The 20,390-nt window shown below is 51.5% G+C and overlaps 1 protein-coding gene across 6 annotated transcripts in view; it reads left to right on the plus strand.

The window, feature by feature from the left end:
- LIG1 (DNA ligase 1) overlaps nt 1–17,474 on the plus strand; it is a 54,738-nt gene extending 37,264 nt beyond the window's left edge. For 5 of the 6 annotated variants that reach the window (XM_017889138.1, XM_017889110.1, XM_017889121.1 and 2 more), the window contains 10 exons: nt 1,172–1,267; nt 4,306–4,416; nt 4,963–5,034; nt 8,294–8,438; nt 8,596–8,678; nt 10,353–10,505; nt 12,428–12,481; nt 14,274–14,417; nt 16,958–17,050; nt 17,189–17,470. In XM_017889138.1, the coding sequence (XP_017744627.1) occupies nt 1,172–1,267; nt 4,306–4,416; nt 4,963–5,034; nt 8,294–8,438; nt 8,596–8,678; nt 10,353–10,505; nt 12,428–12,481; nt 14,274–14,417; nt 16,958–17,050; nt 17,189–17,272 (1,035 nt within the window). In that variant the 3' untranslated portion in view covers nt 17,273–17,470. Of the gene's footprint in view, nt 1–1,171; nt 1,268–4,305; nt 4,417–4,962; nt 5,035–8,293; nt 8,439–8,595; nt 8,679–10,352; nt 10,506–12,427; nt 12,482–14,273; nt 14,418–16,957; nt 17,051–17,188 lie in introns of all 6 variants that reach the window. The other variant, XM_017889151.1, reaches the window with a different exon arrangement.
- Nucleotides 17,475–20,390: the final 2,916 nt, after the last annotated feature.

Here is a 20,390-nt window from a genome sequence, read left to right on the forward strand (position 1 = left end):
CTGTGGTCCAGGGTCTCAGGCGTCCTTGGTCCTGGGGTCTGTAAGAATGGGTTATGTCTCTTCTGTCCTGACAGGTGTGGGGCCTTCTCACCTGGGGATAGGTAAGCAAGCGAAGTGGGTGGATGCCACAGGGCTCGGGGCAGTTACAGGAAGTGGACCCCTGAGGAGACCAGCCCGGCCAACATGGTGAAACCCCATCTCTGCTGAAACTACAAAAATGAGCCAGTGTGGTGGCGCGCGCCTGTAATCCCAGCTACTCGGGAGGTTGAGGCAGGAGAATCGCTTGAACCCGGGAGGCAGAGGTTGCAGTGAGCCAAGATCGCACCACTGCGCTCGCTCCAGCCTCCACGATACAGTGAGACTCTATCTTTAAAAAAAAAAAAAAAAAACAAGGGTGGATCCAGTAGACACAGGATCACACAGATGGATCTCCAAAATAGTGTTGAGAAAAAATACACAAGATGATTTATGATAGTGACAATGATTTCTTGACAACTGTTCCTTGAAATAACAACATACATACTATATATGCAGCCCTGCTTAATGGCTGTGACCAGACTGTCTTAAAATAAATAGACATAGAGGCTGGGTGCGGTCGCTCATGCCTGTAATCCCAGCACTTTGGGAGGCCAAGGTGGGCAGATCACCTGAGGTCGGAAGTTTGAGATCAGCCTGGCCAACATGGTGAAATCCCGTCTCGACTAAAAATACAAAAATTAGCCAGGCGTGATGGTGGGTGCCTGTAATCCCAGCTCCTTGGGAGGCTGAGGCGGGAGACTCTCTTGAACCCGGGAGGTGGAGGTTGCAGTGAGCAGAGATTGCACCACTGCGCTCTAGCCTGGGCGAGACTCCGCCTCAAAAAAAAAATCAGAATCAGATCTAGAGCGTAATGACATTTAAACAAATCAGCACCCACATGCAGCAAGGTGCACGTGCTTACATGGGGAGAGGTGTAGGGTTGGAAATGAAGAAGAAAATGATGGTAGGAGCTTCCAGAGACAGGACTGGGAGGTGCTGTTGGAACGGAGGAGATGATTCACTCACGTCTCCACACCAGTTCCTCCTCCAGAGCTTCCAGAACCTTCTACCAGTGCAGGTGGGGTCAGAAGAGAAAGGTGAGGCCACATGAGGGGACTCAGCTGATTTCCCCTCCCTTCTCCCATCGTGACAGATCCACGCCCTGGAAGGCGGGGAGGTGAAGATCTTCAGCAGGAATCAGGAAGACAACACTGGAAAGTACCCGGACATCATCAGCCGCATCCCCAAGGTGGGCGTCTGCCACGCACTTGCACTCTGCCACGGGCTATGGTCAGGGGTGCAAAGACCTGAGGCCAGTCTAGGCCAGTGTGGCACAGTGTGGGGTTTATTGGGAGGAGATCAGATTGCGTTTGGCTGCAAATGACGGAGCACTCAGTCCTGCGAGGTGTAAGCTAAAAGGATTTTTTTCTCACATCTAGAGGTGGGCACCCCAGCACAGACTTGGCTGAGCACTGATGTCCCCTTGAACCCAGCTTATCACTACCTCTATCCCCTGCTGTCCGTGGCTGGTTGGCTTTTAGTGCCGATGCTTGTCCCCTTAGAGTTTCCCAAACAGATGTCACTCTTCCAGACAGAAAGAGGGAAAAGGGATTCTAGCTTGAGTTAACGCTTTCCTGGACACCTCCCACCCACACCCGCTTCCCTGCCGTGGACTCTAGCTGGGAGTCACTGTCCGGCACTGGGTTCCGTGGCCACCCTAGTGCAACAAAGTCTTGAAAAGCCAGAGTCTAACTCTGCAGCCTCTCTGGTCAGGAACGCAGGGAGAGGGAGTCAGGACGAGTGTAGACGGGGCCAGCCTGCGGATAGGCCCCGAGTCTCAGAGATAGAGTCATACAGAGCTGGGCCTCACAGCTCTGTGAGCTGGGGGCTTCTCTGCATCCAATAGGGGTCTTGTGCCTGTTCAAGGTGTCCTCCATCAAAGAGCCTTTCTCTTTGCCTGCCCCTAATTCAATAGGAAATAGGCTATTTCAGAAAGCAGGGGCACAGTGGCCAGCTTTCTGCCTGTTAGAGACAGTGACGGCGAGAGGCACAGCTAAGTACATGCATTTGGGGAGCTCCTGTTCAGTGCCAAGCACTGTTTTTTAAATCGATTTTCTTAAGGTGTAATTTCCCTAAAAGTTAGTGATTTGCAGTGTGCACTACGCTGTTTCATTAGTTTTGAAAAGTTCATACATCCAAGTAACCAACAACCCAATGAACGTATAAAATATTTCCACATTCTCATCATTCTAACATATTTCCTCTGGGTGCAGTGGCTCACGCCTGTAATCCCAGCACTTTGGGAGGCTGAGGTGGGTGGATCACCTGAGGTCAGGAGTTCAAGACCAGCCTGGCCAACATAGTGAAACCCCATCTCTACTAAAAATACAAAAATTAGCAGGGTGTGGTGGGCGAGCCCATGTAATCCCAGCTACTCGGGGGGCTGAGGCACGAGAATCGCTTGAACCCAGGAGCCAGAGGTTGCAGTGAGCCGAGGTTGTACCACCATGCTCCAGCCTGGGTGACAGTGAGACTCCGTCTCAAAAAAAATAAAAATAAAAAATCAAATATTTCCTTGGGTCCCTGGCCAAGCGAGGCCGCCTCCTGTGCCCCATACCGTGCATGCGCCACAGAGGCAACCCCAGGTCTGCTTTTTTGTCGCCACAGGTTGGTTTTGCCTGTTCTAGAGTTTCCTGTCGGTGGTATAATATGTCACTAGTCTCTTGCATCTGGCTGCTTTTGCTCATTCGTTCAGCAAGTATTTAGTGGGCATCTGCTCTGAGCTAGGCCCTGTGCTGGAGACTGGGAGCGTAACAGGCCTTCCATGGTCTCTGACCTCACTGAGCTCATAGCTCAGCAGAGCAGGCAGACCTTCACCAGGGAGTCCTGCAGTTGGCTCTGTAATTATACATGGAGATCCGGGCTCCACGGGAAAGGACCAGCATTCTATGAGCCTATGTAAGAAACAGGCCTGGCTGGGCTCAGTGGCTCACTCCTGTAATCCTAGCACTTTGGGAGACCAAGGCAGGCAAATCACTTGAGGTTAGGAGTTCGAGACCAGGCTGGCCAACATGGCAAAATCCTGACTCTACTAAAAACACAAAAATTAGCCGGGTGTGGTGGCACGCACCTGTAGTCCCAGCTATTTGGGAGGTTGAGGCAGGAGAATCACCTGAACCTGGGAGACAGAGGCTACACTGAGCGGAGATTGCACCACTGCACGCCAGGCTGGGTGACAGAGGGAGACTGTCTCAAAAAAGAAAGAAAAGAGGAGAGACCGGGCGTGGTGGCTCACACCTGTAATCCCAGCACTTTGGGAGGCTGAAGCGGCTGGATCAGTTGAGGTCAGGAGTTTGAGACTAGCCTGGCCAACATGGTGAAACCCTGTTTCTATGAAAATACAAAAAGTAGCCGGGCGTGGTGGCATGTGCCTGTAATCCCAGCTACTTGGGAGGCTGAGGCAGGAGAATTGCTTGAGCCTGGGAGGTAGAGGGTGCAGTGAGCTGAGATCATGCCACTGCACTGCAGCCTGGGCGACAGAGCGAGACTGTCTCAAAAAGAAAAGAAAAGAAACAGGCTTGGCTTAGACTTGGTGCCAGGGAATCTCCCTGGCTCCAGGATACAAGAATGCTGCCCCGGCTTGGGCAACACAGTGTTCCCTTGAGGGAAAAGAAGGCCTCCCAGTGGAGGAGACGGACGGGGCAGGCATTCTAGAGGGAACGGCATATGCAAAGGCCCAGTGGTGGAAGAGGCATCGCCCATTTATTTGAGAAACAGAGAGGCTGAGGGGGCCAGGCGAGGCGAGGGACGACCCAGGAGAGTCCCCACAGCTTTGGGGAGTCATGGGGATGGTTTTTAGCAGGGAGGTGCTGTGATCGGATTTGTGGCTTGCCAGTGTCACCCTGGCCGCTATGGGGAAGCTGGATTGGAGAGGGTCGGTGCAGGACAGGGAGGCCCAGTAGGCTGGGCTGAGCAGGGAGGCCGTGGGAAGTGGACAGCTTAGGAAATCATCAAGTTCACTGGGGAACTGAATGTGAGTGACAGAAGGAGGGAGATGACAAGAGCTCCTGGGTTTCCAGCTTGTGGGACCAAATATTACATTCTCAGAAACGTTCGTTTCTGTCTCCTCTTGGTGGGGAATAAGAGAAAAGCATCTCTGTGCATGTGCCTCTTTGTTAGTGCATCTTGAGAGCTGCAGAAGGAAAGGGGAATTTATCTCCCCGTGTTTGTCTTTCCACCTCATCCTCCACCTCTCACAGGCCCTGGGTCTCTCCCTTCACTTTTCAGATTAAACTCCCATCGGTCACATCCTTCATCCTGGACACCGAAGCCGTGGCTTGGGACCGGGAAAAGAAGCAGATCCAGCCATTCCAAGTGCTCACCACCCGCAAACGCAAGGTAGCATCACCCGCTCCACTGCCTGCCAAGGCCCCGTACTTCCTCATCTTCCGCCCAGTCCTGGCTGCGGGTCCTGCCCAGTGCCCAGAAGGGCAGAGTGTCAGTCTGGATGCAGTTCTTTCAGCCTTCTGCAGAATGGCTGCCACAGTTCCAGCCATCACATTCTTATCCCAGCATCCCAAGTAGGAAGAGGGGAAGGGCCCTTTTCCTGCATCTCTGTTGTTTCACTATGAAAGAAGATCTGTTCTGGAAACCCCCACAGGTTTCCCCTTTTCCATCTCATTGGCCAGGACTGTGCCATGTCACTGCCATTAGCTGTAGAAAAGGCCGGGAGAGCAAATATCTGGTGAAGGGGAATGAGGTTGTCGGAATGAGCTGAGAGCCGTTACAATCCAGCACCTGGAACCAGCAGCATGGCCGCCCTCACAGATGGGCAGCCAGTTAGGTGGGGCGAGAGGGAGACCAGTAGGTGCATGCTGTCGGCCTCAGGCCCAGCACCCTGTCTCACCTTCCTGCACTCACAAACTCCATTGTGCCCCAACCCAGGAAGTGGATGCGTCCGAGATCCAGGTGCAGGTGTGTTTGTACGCCTTCGACCTCATCTACCTCAATGGACAGGTGAGTTCCGGCTTCCTGTCCAGGGGCAGCTGAAGGGTGATGGGGTGGGGTGTGAGCCTGGCAGCTGCCAATCTGACTTCCTTTTCCGACTCTGCCACTTCACATGGCCAGGAGGCCACACTTGGGCAGGAGTTCTCAAAGTGTGGTGTGAGGACCCCTGAGGTTCCTTAAGATTCTTTTAAGGACATCTTCGACGTCCCTCTGTTTCTAACTCCGTGTTGGCGTGAGGTGGATCTTCCTCAGGTCCTGCCACCAGAACAATGTGTTGCAGAAGCACACAGGAGAGTCCAGCCTCTGTGAAGCCAGATATTAGAGGATTTGCAAAAGTGTAAAATAATGCCTCTAGTCTCACCAATTTTTTAAAACATAGGTTATGTTTCATCAAAATATGTTATTTAGAGCCAGGCACTATGGCTCGTGCCTGTAATCCCAGCATTTTGGAAGGCGGGAGGATCGCTTGATCCCAGGAGTTCAAGACCAGCCTGGGCAAAATAGAAAGACCCTGTGTCTATTTAAAAAAAATAATAATAATATTATTTGGATTAGCATATTGGATTTGTTTAATTTCTCATTTTAAATTTCTAATATGGTGTAACTATAATATTATGTAACCCACATTAACAAGCTGTATGCAGTGAGTCTTGAAAAATTTTTGTTTTGTTTTGTTTTGAGACGGAGTCTTGCTCTGTCACCCAGGCTGGAGTGCAGTGGCGCGATCTGAGTCTTGAATAATTTTTTTTCAAGACGGAGTCTCGCCCTGTAGCCAGGCTGGAGGGCAGTGGTGCGATCTTAGCTCACTACAACTGCCTCCTTCCAGGTTCAAGCGATTCTCCTGCCTCAGCCTCCCAAGTAGCTGGGATTACAGATGTGCGCCACTATGCCCAGCTAATTTTGTATTTTTAGTAGAGACGGGGTTTCACCATGTTGGCCAGGCTGGTCTCGAACTTTTGACCTCAGGTGATCTGCCCCCCTCAGCCTCCTAAATTGCTGGGATTACAGGCGTGAGCCACTGCTCCTGGCCTTGAATAACTTTTAAGAGTGTAAAGAGGTCTCAAGAAAGAGAAGTTTGAGAATGGCTTGCTTTGGGGTATCAGGAATCTGGAGCCAGGCCACATGCCTTCATATCTCAGCCCTCCTTTCCCAGCTGCATGGCTACAGATGAATGACTCAGCCTCCCTGTGTGTCAGTTTCCTGATCTACAGTAAAGAGCTAACAGTGGCAGGTGCCTCATCTGTTAGGGTGAGTGCTAACTGGTAGGACAGGGGTGTGGAACTCAGTAGCTAGTACATGGAAGCTTTCAAAAGAAATTTAGCTGCAATCAGGCTGGGTGTGGTGGACTTTAGCCTGGGCAACAGAGTGAGACTCCGTCTCAAAAAAAAAAAAAAATTTTTTTTATTATTAGTAGTTGAACATGGATGAACTATTTTTATGCAGTCAAGTATGTATCTTTTTTTCTCTTTAATGTGTCCTCACCCCCTAGATTTTTTTTTTTTTTTTTTCTTTGAGACACAGTCTCTCTCTGTCTCTCTCAGGCTGGAGTGCAGTGGTTTGATCTTGGCTCACTGCAACTTCCAACTCCCGAGTTCAAGCAATTTTCCTGCGTCAGCCTCCCGAGTAGCTGGCACTACGGGTAAACGAGGACCTTGCCCAGCTGATTTGTGCATTTTTAGTACAGACCAGGTTTCACCATGTTGGCCAGGCTGGTCTTGAACTCGTGACCTCAAATGATCCGCCTGCCTCAGCCTCCCAAAGTGCTGAGATTGCCGGTGTGAGCCTCCACAACCGGCCTACATTTCTATTTTTAGCGCTTCTAGTAGTCATATTAAAAGGTAAGAAGAAACAGATAAAATCATATTTTCTTTAACCTGGTGTCTAAGATATTATCCTTTCAATGTGTGACGAATATAAGAAATTATTAACCTGGAATTTGACACTCTTTTCTCGGATTAAGTCTTCTAAATCCAGTGACTATTTTGCCCTGAGCACATCTCAGATTGAACTTGCTGCATTTCAAGGGCTCATGGCTGGTGGCGGCTACACTGGGTAGCACCTGCTCAGCTGAGTTTTCCAGACATGCCCTGAGTAGGTATTGCTGCATTTTACAGATGGGAGCTCTGGGTGCACAGAGGTAAACGCTTGCCTGCCTGAAGTCACCAGCTAGGAAGTGTGTGGCTGGGATGTAAACCTGAAATGGTCTGACCTCAGATATATTGTACCTGCCTAACCCTTGTGGCTCCTCTCTCTCATCTTTTCATACAAGACGTTCATGAGCACAATTTTACAACAGAAAAGAACTGTCAATGGAAAACACGTGCGTGTCCCCCTGGAGGGCAAGCAGTGAAGGTAGTTTAACATCCACACAGACAGAAGCCCTGGGCCAAGGGCAGAGCAGGAACACTGCGCGTGGATGGGAACCGACCGCACAAAAGAAAAAAGCAATTCAAAGCCACAAGACGGATTAGTCAGTGTTGATATGCGGAGACAACTGCTTTATCCTTTGAAAACATTAGATCACCCCCTTCCTCTCTGACACACACTCTTGCAAGGTCCAGCTGGAACTGATTTCAAAGCAAAACACGAAACTGTAAAGGTACTGGAAAAACTCAGTGAAAACTTTCGGAATTCTAGGGAAAGGAGGACTTTTTTTTTTTTTAATCATCTTAGGGATGAGGCTGGGTGCAGTGGCTCACACCTGTCATCCCAGCACTTTGGGAGGCTGAGGTGGGTGGATCGCTTGAGGTCAGGAGTTCAAGACCAGCTGGCCAACATGGTGAAACCCTGTCTCTACTAAAAATGCACAAATTAGCTGGGTGTGGTGACGTGCACCTGTAGTCCCAGCTAGTTGAGAGGCCGACGCACGAGAGTCGCTTGAATTCAGGAGGCAGAGGCTGCAGTGAGCCAGGATCTCACCACTGCAGTCCAGCCTGGGCAACAGCGAGATTCTGTCTCAAAAGAAAAATAATAACTGATGAGATGCCCAGAAAGTGTTAATTCAAGCTCCAGCGAGGCCGCGGCCCCCTGTCTGGTGCTCCTGAAGTCACCGACTCTAAATGATGTCAAGCCCTCTTGCCAGTGACTAGCCCGGTGCTTTAAGCTCCCGGAATCCTTCTGACATCAGGGTTCTTCCCTCTCAAGGCTTTCCACGAACTAGCTGTCACTAGTTGTGACCTGCACGTGTCCTGTTCGCCTCACATTTGGGGCTTACTGTCTTTATTTCCACAACGATGTCCCATCTCTCTTCTCCTCCCCGACCCTGCAGTCCCTGGTACGTGAGCCCCTTTCCCGGCGCCGGCAGCTGCTCCGGGAGAACTTTGTGGAGACGGAGGGCGAGTTTGTCTTCGCCACCTCTCTGGACACCAAGGACGTCGAGCAGATCGCCGAGTTCCTGGAGCAGTCGGTGAAAGGTGAGGGTGCTTGCTCTTCTCTCCTGAGGTCTGCAGCTTGCGCTGACCTTGGCCTCCTAGCCTGTCCCCAATCCGGGACTGTTTGACCAGAATCCTGCCTGCTTTGGCGCTTGTGAGCCAGGGTTTCCCAAGGACCACGCTTCTGTGTCTCCCTCAGACTCCTGCGAGGGGCTGATGGTGAAGACCCTGGATGTCGATGCCACCTACGAGATCGCCAAGAGATCGCACAACTGGCTCAAGGTGATTCCCACCCCCTAACCGGGCCTTCCTTGCCCCGGGTCTGGAGGTCTATCCCAGCTGGGCTGTGGATTTTGAGCCTCCACTCTGTACCCTGTCTGAACGCAGGGCCCCTTTCCACAATCCCACCCCAACCCCGTGCTGCAGCCGAGTTCTGACCTCCCTGCTGCAGCTGAGTTCAGACCTTCTCCCTGCTGCAGCCGAGTTCAGACCTTTTCCCTGCTGCAGCCGAGTTCAGACCTTCTCCCTGCTGCAAGCCCTTGCTCACGAGTTGTGATTGAGAACAGCCCCAGCCTGAGCACTGCACATCCCACGAGGTGCAGCGTAGATGAGGTTTCTCTCTCCTGAGCCTCCCGCCCATGTCAGGCCAGACTCTTGGGCGGGAAGTCAGCCAGGACATGAATAAGAGAAAGTTGGGCAGGAGTGGGCACCGTGAAGAAAAGTGAGTCAGCTCCGGCCCAGCGAGGAGGGGCTGGGAGTGCCCCAGGTGATCAGGCTAGGGACAGAGCACTAGGGAAGAGAACCCCTGGTGCAGAGGCCCTGAGAGAGGAGCAGGCTCTGCCTGTGCGGGGAGCAAGGGCAGGCGAGGCGCGAGGTGAGCTCAGAGTGAGGAGCAGGCCCCAGATGACACAGCACCTGGGGGCCACTGTGGGATAAAGCTGGATCTTCCTCTTGAGGGTTTCAGGAAGTCAATGAGGGTTCCGTGCCAGGAGTCATGGTCAGGTTGTCATTGTGCAAAGCTCCTGGGGTTTCCCCTCGAGTGAAGGACGGGTGTGGTGAGGGCCAGCGAGCAGGAGCCTGTCGTTAGTAAGAGTTCATGGATGTTTGAGTGGAGAGGGGCAGTGCGGGGTGGACGAGGGGCTGGAGCGGGAGGCACTGTGGCACTGAGCTGGCCAGGCCTGCTTACCAGCTCTTCCTGTGTGCTTATGGCTGTCTGTGGCTATCTTCCCTCCAGCACAGACCTTTCCTGTCTGAGGAAATAGCACTGTTGTGCCCCCAAGGCTGAGCTTCTGCCTGGCACACGGTCAGCACTTAGTGTCTGAATGAATGGGAAAATGCTCTCCCTTTGGAGGAGTGGCCAGAGCGAGTTGGCCACGTCTCTGTACTGAGGGAAGGAGGGCGCCAAGGCTGACTCCTGAGGTCCCGTCGATCCCGCCTGCATTTCCCATTTGTTCTTATTTATTTATTTATTTATTTAGAGACGGAGTTTTGCTCTCATTACCTGGGCTGGAGGGCAATGGCACGATCTCGGCTCAGTGCTACCTCCGCCTCCTGGGTTCCAGCGATTCTCCTACCTCAGCCTCCTGAGTAGCTGGAATTGCAGGCACATGCCACCACGCCTGGCTAATTTTGTATTTTTAGTAGAGACGGGGGTTTCTCCATGTTGGTCAGGCTGGTCCCGAACTCCTGACCTCAGGTGATCCACCCGCCTCAGCCTCCCAAAGTGCTGGGATTACAGGCGTGAGCCACCGCGCCTGGCCCCATTTATTCTTATTTAAACCTAGAAGCCCTTCCCATGTCCAGTCTCTTCCCAGGGGCCATCCTTGGGGTTCCTTCTGGAAATTCCCTTCAGACTTACCTCCAGTCCCTCCTCAGTCCACGGAGGAGCCCCTCTCCAGCAGTGAGGCCCCCGCCTTGGGCGCTCCCCCTCTCATCTCTTGCCTCCCCTTCTCCCAGCTGAAGAAGGACTACCTTGATGGCGTGGGTGACACCCTGGACCTGGTGGTGATCGGCGCCTACCTGGGCCGGGGGAAGCGGGCCGGCCGGTACGGGGGCTTCCTGCTGGCCTCCTACGACGAGGACAGTGAGGAGCTGCAGGCCATATGCAAGGTCCTGGGGGACTGGGGCTGACCGCAGAAGCAGGAGGGAAGGAGATTAGACTCCCGGGGGGACTTCCTATTGCACAACCCAGACCTAGGGGCACTCACATCCCCCTGTGAAGGATTCGTTCTCCCCAGTTTTACTTACTTTTCTGGTTCTATAAGGAACTCTTGCTTCATATAGAAAAACGGGCTGGGATAGAAAGGTGTCAGGAATGTGTGTCAGTGAGAGATGGAGATTAGCTACAAACAGTGGTGGCTCACACTAAGAAAAGTATTTTTTTCCTTATGAAATGAGAAATGTGGAGGGGGCAGTCTGATGCCATTAGGGATTCAGGTTCCTCCTCTCTCTCCCCACATTATTTTTTGTCATGTGCCTCTGGCCTCATCATCACAATGTGGCTGTAGGAGTTCCAGCCCTCATGGCTATGCCTGCTCCACACACCAGGAAGGAGCAAAGGGGGGTGGACCCTGAGTCAGCCTCGTCCAGTGAACACCTTCTGCTCAGGTTCTGTTGCTCATCACTCTGCTCCATGGCTCACCCCTAGCTGCAAGGAATTCTGGGAAATGTGAAGTGATTTTTGTTTTTTTTAAGTTACAGTTTTTCTTAAAGCTGTGCACATTTTGGACTAGATTTTCTTAATGTATTTCCTATATTCCCCTCTCCAGCAAATTTGGGTCTTTTGCCACAGAAGCAGAACAAAATATCACCTAGAATCCCACCGCCCAGAGACACGCAGTAGTGACGTTTGAGGGAATGTTTTATTTACATTTTTGCAAAGTTGTGATCCTTTTCTATGAGTAATTTTCTCTTTTGCCTTTTTACCCTGGAAGTACTTTATTTTCAATGTTGTATATGCCCTTAAGCAGTATGGCAACAGGACTCGAATGCCTGCACAAGAATTTTCAAGTGCTGTGCCCCAGTGTCCTGAACCAGCTCCCTGGGGCTGTCTGGGGAAGTTGTTGCCAGCTTTGTTCTTACGGGTAACATAAGTACTTAGTGTCTGTTAACCTAAATGATCAGTGACAGAAATGATTTTATAATTCACAAATATTTTGGCCACCAATCTACATTGTCACCATTTTGCATTATTTAGAATAGATTTTTAAACAAGCTATTGTCAGGACAAAAGGCAAAAAAATCCTTAAGACTCTCAATGCAAAAGGAGCCTTCCAGGTGATATCAGTCGTTATTGTTCACTTGCTGCATATCTGCCAGCATCGAGCATTATTGCTAATTTTTAGCCTTTCCTATTTTGGTAGGTGAAAGAAGCTCTTGGCAGTGTTAACATTAGAGACGGGCCGGGCATGGCGACTCACGCCTGTAATCCCAGCACTTGGAGGGGCTGAGGCGGGAGGATCACTTGAGCCCAGGAGTTCGAGACCAGCCTGGGCAACATAGTGAGATCCCACCTCTACAAAAACTTCTTAAAAAAAATTAGCCAGGCGTGGTGGCACACGCCTGTGGTCCCAGCTACTTGGGAGGCTGAGGCAGGAGGATCGCTTGAGCCCAGGAGGTGGAGGTTGCAGTGAGCCAAGATTGCACCACTGCACACCAGCCTGGGTGAAAGAGCTAGGCCCTGTCTCAAAAAAAAAAAAAAAAAAGACTGGAAGTGAGGACAGCCAGTTACTGGGCAGTGAGGATGTGGGTGGGCATAAGCGAGTGACTTCCTGGGCCAGGGAGACAGTGGAAGCAGACGAGTTTCTCCATAAAGCAGAGGACAGGGCAGGCCTGCTGGGAGAGCATTCCCCACCCGGGGAATCTCGGGCTGGATGCTCCACACCCCCAGCTCCCCACTTCTCTGGTTTTCTGTGGATACTGCATAGACCAGAAGGTGGTGGGGGCCATGAGTGTACACAGCTTTAGATAGCGGGAGCAAGTGCTGGGCCCATGGCCGGCTGAGCCTCTGACCTCCCACTTCCTCCCTGCAGCTTGGAACTGGCTTCAGCGACGAGGAGCTGGAGGAGCATCACCAGAGCCTCAAGGTGAGTCATGGCGGCCACGCCTCAGCCAGCCCTGCCGCCCCCCGCCCCTGACAGCGCACTCCTTCCGTCAGGGCTCTTGACCTCCACCATCTTGGGGCTCTGGGTGCGGGCAGGAGGGCAGCAGGCAGTGGAGCTGGCTTTGGAGTCCAGCATCTCCAGGTTCATGTCTCAGCGCTGCCGGCTACTAGCTGGTGACCCTGCTCGAGGAACCTCGCCTCCCCAAGCCCTGTGCCTCATTCACACCAGGGGGTAGCCGCAGGACACAGCAGGTGCCACATCTGCTCCTTGTGAAGTGCCTGTGAGCCCTGATCAGTGTGAGTATGAGTTGTCATGGTCACAGGCATTTCAGGCATGAGTGTCTGTCCTACATATTGGATCTGTATTAGTTTATTTTCATACTCATACTGCTATGAAGAAATAACCCAAGACTTGCTGGGCTCAGTGGTTCATGCCTATAATCCCAACACTTTTGGGAGGCCAAGGCGGGTGAATCACCTGAGGTCAGGAGTTTGAGACCAGCCTGACCAACGTGGTGAAACCCCTACTCTACTGAAAATACAAAAATTAGCCGGGCGTGGTGGCATGTGCCTGTAATTCCAGCTAATCAGGAGGCTGAGGCAGAAGAATTGCTTGAACCCAGGACATAGAGGTTGCAATGAACTGAAATCATGCCATTGCACTCCAGCCTGGGCAACAGAGTGAGACTCTGTCTCAAAAAAAAAAAAAGAAAGAAATACCCAAGACTGGGTCATTTATTAAGAAAGATGTTTCCTGGACTCACAGTTCCACATGACTGGGGAGGCCTCACAGTCATGGCGGAAGGCAAAAGAGGAGCAAAGGCACGTCTTACGTGGCGCCAGGCAAGAGGGCATGTGCAGGGAAACTGCCCTTTATAAAACTGTCAGATCTCGTGAGCCTTCCTCACTATCGCGAGAACAGCACAGGAAAAACCCACCCCCATCATTCAGTTACCTCCCACCAGGTCCCTCCACCACACATGGGGATTACAGGAGCTGTGATTCAAGATGAGATGTGGGTGGGGACACACAGACCCTGACGCCATCTCTGTCCCACTCTTCGGTTCTCTCTCTCCGTTGCCCTCTCTCTCTACATCTCTGTCCCCCTCCCACTGTGTCTCTGTCTCCTTCCTCCAGGTCTCTGGCCCTCTCTCTGCCTCTTTTTGTCTTTAATGTCATGCCTCAGCCCCCAGGGCCTTTCGTTTCTTGCCATCTCTCATTCCTCCAAACTCCCACCTTTACCAGCTTTTACTTCAAGGGGGTGTCTTGTTTCTTTTCCTTTCTTTCACTTTCTATTTCTGTTTACTTTAAGGGGGTGTGTGTTTCTGTTCCCTTCCTACACTTTCTGTTTCTATTTCTGTTTATTTCAAGGGGGTGTCTGTTTTTTTCCCTTCCCCCCTCTCCCCAGCCCTCCAACGCTTGGCCTTGACTTTGAGATTCCAGACCCTCAGATCCTCTCTTCCTCTGCTCACTGCAGGCCCTGGTGCTGCCCACCATCTCTCATTCCTCCCAACTCCCACCTTTCCTAGCTTTTTACTTCAAGGGGGTGTCTTGTTTCTTTTCCCTTCTTTCACTTTCTATTTCTGTTTCTGTTTCTGTTTACTTTAAGGGGGTGTGTGTTTCTGTTCCCTTCCTACCCTTTCTGTTTCTATTTCTGTTTATTTCAAGGGGGGTGTCTGTTTTTTTCCCTTCCTCCCTCTCCCCAGCCCTCCAACGCTTGGCCTTGACTTTGAGATTCCAGACCCTCAGATCCTCTCTTCCTCTGCTCACTGCAGGCCCTGGTGCTGCCCAGCCCCCGCCCTTATGTGCGGATAGATGGTGCCGTGACTCCGGACCACTGGCTGGACCCCAGTGCTGTGTGGGAGGTGAAGTGTGCCGACCTCTCCCTCTCTCCCATCTACCCTGCTGCGCGGGGCCTGGTGAGTGGCAGAGGACCTGGGCTTGGCCCTGGTGGGATTCTGGGCAGGCACGCAGCAGAGTAGGGAGGGGACCTTGGCTCATGTCTGCTCTTCCAGGTAAGGATTGGGAAGATGAGTTTGCATTTTATTTGACTGTCAGATAACAAGGTCAAAACATTTTTTCTTTAAAAATGGGCCAGGCACAGGGGCTCGTGCCTGTAATCCCAGCACTTTGGGAGGCCAAGGCAGGCAGAGTACTTGAGGTCAGGAGTTCAAGGCCAGTCTGGCCAACATGGTGAAACCCCATCTCTACCAAAAATACAAAAATTAGCCATGTATGGTGACGGGTGCCTGTAGTCCCAGCTACTTGGGAGGCTGAGGCAGGAGAATCGCTTGATCCTGGGAGGCGGAGGTTGCAGTGAGCTGAGATCACACCACTGCACTCCATCCTGGGTGACAAAGCAAAACTCTGCCTCAAAAAAAAAAAAGTATTTTCTTAAAAAAAATAATTCCCAGGCCAAGTGCAGTGGCTCATGCCTGTAATCCCAGCACTTTGGGAGGCTGAGGCAGGCAGATCACTTGAGGTCAGGAGTTCAAGACCAGCCTGACCAACATGGTGAAACCCCACCTCTACGAAAAAATACAAAAATTGGCCAGGTACGGTGGCCCATGCCTGTAGTCCCAGCTGCTGGGGAGACTGAGGTAGGAGACTCACTTGAACCCAGGAGGCAGAGGTTGCAGTGATCCGTCATGCCACTGCATTCTAGCCTGGGCGACACAGCAAGACTTCGTCTAAAAAAAAAAAAAAAAAAACACCAGGAGTAGTAAGAAAACAGTGACATTGCTCCTTTCAGTATCATAATCTCATCTTCAGCTCTGAAATCATTTTTAGAAACTCAGTTCTTTTAAGCAAAGACTTAATTCACTTCCTCCTCACCATTTACTTTGCTGCAGTTTCTTCCTCAACCATAATTAATTTTCATGCTATCAGGTTTTAGAACGCCTTGGCTAATTTCTCTCTCTAGTGCCTCAGTCTTCAGCACTCACCGAAGCACTGTTGTAAACTGGGGCAGAACACCAGCCCGTGGCCAGCACTAGGAGAGCTCCCAGCTTTTCCTTCCAAAGAACAGCACATCTCAAAGTTAAAATGAGGTTGGGCACAGTGGCTCACGCCTGTAATCTGGGCACTTTGGGAGGCCAAGGCGGGAAGATTGCTTGAGGCCGGGAGTTCAAGACCAGCCTGGGCAACATAGTGAGATACTGCCTCAAAAAATATATAAATAAATAATTTTAATTGGATATATTTTCTTTTCGGTTTCTCCTTGTCCTTCAAAACCAAGCTAGCACGTACTTTTCTGATGAGAAGCAGACTTCCACTTCTTCCACTTTTAAATAACTCTTTTTTTTTTTTTTTTGGAGACACGGTCTTCGTTTTCCAGGTTGGAATTCAGTGACACGATTATGGCTCGCTGCAGCCTGAACCTCCTGGACTCAGGTGGGCCAACCTCAGCCTCCTGAGTAGCTACCACCACACCCGGCTAATTTTTGTCTTCTTTGTAGAGATGGGGTTTCACCATGTTGGCCAGGCTGGTCACAAACACCTGGCCTCAAGTGATCCACCCACCTGGGACTCTCAAAGTGCTGGGATTACAGACGTGGGCCACCATGCCGAGCCAAGAGCTTACATTTTTGATCTAATTAAAAAAATTTTTTTACCATGCTGCACGTTAGAGAGCCACGGACCCTTAGTAACAAGGGACTGGAGCTGGTGTGTGTCCAGCACTTGCTGTGCGGCGGGCACTGTGTGGTAATCAGCATGTCACTCATAGACCCTCATCTAATCCTTTCCAGATCCCTAGGACATAGTCACACAGACATCTCCATTTTACAGGTGAGGATGTACAGCCCTAGAGAGTTCGAGTAACTGCCTCTGGATCACATGGCTCCTGAGAGTTGGGAGCTGGGACTGGAATCCCACAGTCAGGTTCTAGAACCCATGCCCTGGCCCTATAGTTCAGCCTCAGCCCGAATCATCATCATCATAGTAATGGCGGTAGCAGGCAGCATTTCTTTCTTTTTTTTTGAGACGGAGTCTTGCTCTGTCGCCCAGGCTGGAGTGCAGTGGCGCGATCTCGGCTCACTGCAAGCTTCGCCTCCCGGGTTCACGCCATTCTCCCGCCTCAGCCTCCTGAGTAGCTGGGACTGTAGGCGCCCGCCACCACGCCTAGCTAATTTTTTGTATTTTTAGTAGAGACGGGGTTTCACCGTGTTAGCTAGGATGGTCTCAATCTCCTGACCTTGTGATCCTCCCGCCTCGGCCTCCCAAAGTGCTGGGATTACAGGCGTGAGCCACTGTGCCCGGCCAACAGGCAGCATTTCTTAAGCACTTACTGTGCCCCGGGTACGGTTCCAAGCACTTTGTCAACTTGTTTAATCCTTATGACAACCCATCGTCTGGCCCCCTCGTGTGGATCAGGAAGCAGTACAGAGTGGAGGAGGGAGGAGACTGAGCAGGGTGTCGCTGGGGCTGGACCGCAGGAGTCTCCATCCCGCTTCCACAGGTGGATAGTGACAAGGGGATCTCCCTTCGCTTCCCTCGGTTTATTCGAGTCCGTGAAGACAAGCAGCCGGAGCAGGCCACCACCAGTGCACAGGTGAGGCCCTGGGAAGCAGGGCTGGGCTGCCCAGCTGCTTGGCCCTACCAGCTTTTTAGTGTGGTGGCCTCTCGAACCTTGTGGAAGTGGGGACAGCCAGGGAGCTTCTGACCACCCCATCCCACCCTGTCTCCGCAGGTGGCCTGTTTGTACCTGAAGCAAAGTCAGATTCAGAACCAACAAGGCGAGGACTCAGGCTCTGACCCTGAAGATACCTACTAAGTCCTTGCCCTCCTAAGGCCTGGGTACAGGGCATGAGTTGGATGGAACCCAGGGTTATTATTGCCTTTGCTCTAGCAAATCTGCTGTGGCAGGCTATGGTTTTTGAGAGTCAGGGGAGGGATGTGTGTGTGAGGGGGTGGCTTACACGGGAGTCTGGGATTCATCCCATCATTTCTTTCAATAAATAATTATCGGATAGCTACCTTGTGACAAGGTCTGTGCTGGGCTCTGGGGGCAAAGCTCTCATGGGTGTCACTTGCATAGCATGTAGCAGTGGCCTAGGAACTGCCAGAGCCAGCACCAGCCATGGAACTGCCTGCCGTGGTGGGCATCTTCTGTATCTGCTCTGTGCAGTGTGACTGCCACTGGCCACCTGCAATGCCCGAACACTTGACAGGTGGCCAGCATGACAGAGGATGCGAATTTGTTTTGTTTTGTTTTGTTCTGTTTTTGTTTTGAGACAGAGTCTCACTCTGTTGCCCAGGCTGGAGTGTAATGGTGAGATCTTAGCTCACTGCAACCTCCACCTTCCGGGTTCAAGTGATTCTCCTGCCTCAGCCTTCCATGTAGCTGGGATTACAGTAAGGTGACACCACGCCCGGCTAATTTTCGTATTTTTAGTAGAGATGGGATTTCGCTATGTTGGCCAGGCTGGTCTTTAACTCCCGGCCTCAAGCGATCCACCCTCCTTGGCCCCACTAAGTGCTGGGATTACCGGCATAAGCCACCCCATCCAGCCATGCCAAATATTTTATTGAATTGTATTGGACAGCAGTAGTCTAAAATCTTTACATACATATGTTTTTTAACTTGTTTAACCTTCCAGCCATCCCACAGGGAGGCACCATCATGAACCCTGTTAAGGAAGACAAATGCAGTGTCTTAAAATAACCCAGATGTATTCTCTTACAGTTCCAGAGGTCAGAAGTTCAAAATCAGTTTTACTGGGCTAACGTCAAAGTGGTGGCAGGGCCGGTTCCTTCTGGGAGCTCTAGGGGAGAAACTGCGTCCTTGCTTTTTCCAGCTTCCAGAGGCCATCTTGTTCCGAGGCTCATGGCTTCTTCCACTGTCCTCAAAGCTAGCAGCATCTTGCCTGCAAATCTCTCTCTTGAGGTCATCAGGTCACCTCCTCTCCTCCATCAGATCTCTCTGCTCTCTCTTCCAAGCACTCAAGTGGTTCCATTTAGGGCCCCCTGGATGATCCGGGATAATTTCATTTCAGGATCCTAACTCAGTCCCAAAGTCCCTTTAGCCACATAAGATCATACATTAACAGAGGCCAGGCACAGAGGCTCATACCTGTAATCCCAGGACTTGGGGAGGCTGAGGTGGGAGGATCACTTGAAGCCAGGAGCTTGAGACCAGCTTGCGCAACACAGCCAGACTCCGTCTCCTTAATAAAATAAAAATAATAACAAAATTAAAATGTAAAAAAAAAAAAAAAGCCAAGCACAGTGGCTCACGCCTGTAATCCCAGCACTTTGGGAGACTGAGGCAGGTGGATCACCTGAGGTCAGGAGTTCAAGACCAGCCTGACCAACATGGCAAAACCCCATCTCTAATAAAAATACAAAAATTAGCCAGGCGTGGTGATGCATGCCTGTAATCCCAGCTACTAGTGGGACTGAGGCAGGAGGATCACTTGAATCTGGGAGACAGAGGTTGCAGTGAGCCGAGATCATGCCACTGCATTCCAGCCTGGGGAACAGAGCAAGACTCCATCTCAAAAAAAAATAGATCACATTAAAAGTTTCGGTGATTAAGACCTGGATATCTCTTGTGGGGGGGCGGGGGCTGTTATTATTCCAGCCACCCCACATGGGATGATACGTTAGAGGAAAACCATCGGGAAATGGTCCGACAAGGCAAGCAGGATGCCTGGGACACGCAACCAGCCCAGGGTACCACAGGGCTGGGTTGGGGAAAACAGGTACATTCGGGGTGCGGCCCAGGCTTGGGTCTTCTAGAGCAGGAGGCCTCTGACCTCGGGGCCCAGCGTGGAACATGAGCTTCTGGACATGAGAGTATCAGGATGTCCTGATACTCCCGCAGGAGTTGGACAAAGAGCTCCTAGCCGTCCCCCTGCCCCTCACGCTCTGTTTCTCCCTCTCACATCTGCCCTCCCTTCTTCCCTTCTCTCTCATCAGGTTCCTCTGCCCTTGTCTCCCACCCGTCCTCTCTTCCCTTCCTTTGTATCTGCCAGGCCTTGTTCCCTGCTATGCAAGTCTGTGCCAGGCTCACTTTACTGTCACTGTGACTCTTACCCTCCCTGTCTCTCTTCCTGTGTCTCCATCGTGGTCTCTTGCACGTGCCATCTCTTGGGCATTTTGTTTCTATTTGTCATAGCCCAAGAATACAACATTGTCTTCCCATTCTCCTTCTGGCTAGCCGTGGCCCTGTGGCCCTGTGTGGGCAGACCCAGGGGACATAAGCACAGGGGCTGCTGGAGGCTTCTGGAGAAACGTCTTTCCTGACAAAAAGGACAGCCCTGGTTGTGGCAGCTCTTCCCCTCCTCCTGCCTTGACTAGAGATGATGGCTGGAGCCAAGTCACCACCTTGTAATCATGAGGATAAAAGAAAGGAGAGTAACGGACTACACCTGACGACCCTAAGCCGGCGAGCCAAGGGCAGCAGCTGCCTAACTGTGGGCTTTTGTTCATGGGAGTAGGGGAAGAATAAGCCCCAGTGTGATTATGCCACTCTAAAACATGGCTTTCGGCTGGGCACAGTGGCTCACAACTGTCATCCCAGCGCTTCGGGAGGCTGAGGCGGGCAGATCACCTGAGGTCAGGAGTTCAAGACCAGCCTGACCAACATGGAGGCACCCCGTCTCTACTAAAAATACAAAATTAGCCGGGCATACTTGCACACGCCTGTAATCGCAGCTACTCATGGGGGCGAAGCAAGAGAATCACTTGAACCCAGAAGGTGGAGGTTGCAGTGAGCCGAGAGCAAGCTGTTGCACTCCAACCTGGGCAACAAGAGCAAAAGTGTCTCAAAAAAAAACAAAAAATAACTTGTTTCTCACAGCCAAGAGTTCCTGATACAGCTCTGCCTTAAAGAACTGGCAAAGTAGTATGCATTTGTGTGTCAATTTCAAATAAAATATTTAAGGCAA

The sequence above is a fragment of the Rhinopithecus bieti genome, unplaced genomic scaffold (genome assembly GCF_001698545.2).
Source record: "Rhinopithecus bieti isolate Rb0 unplaced genomic scaffold, ASM169854v2 scaffold_574, whole genome shotgun sequence".
Taxonomy (NCBI): domain Eukaryota; kingdom Metazoa; phylum Chordata; class Mammalia; order Primates; family Cercopithecidae; genus Rhinopithecus; species Rhinopithecus bieti.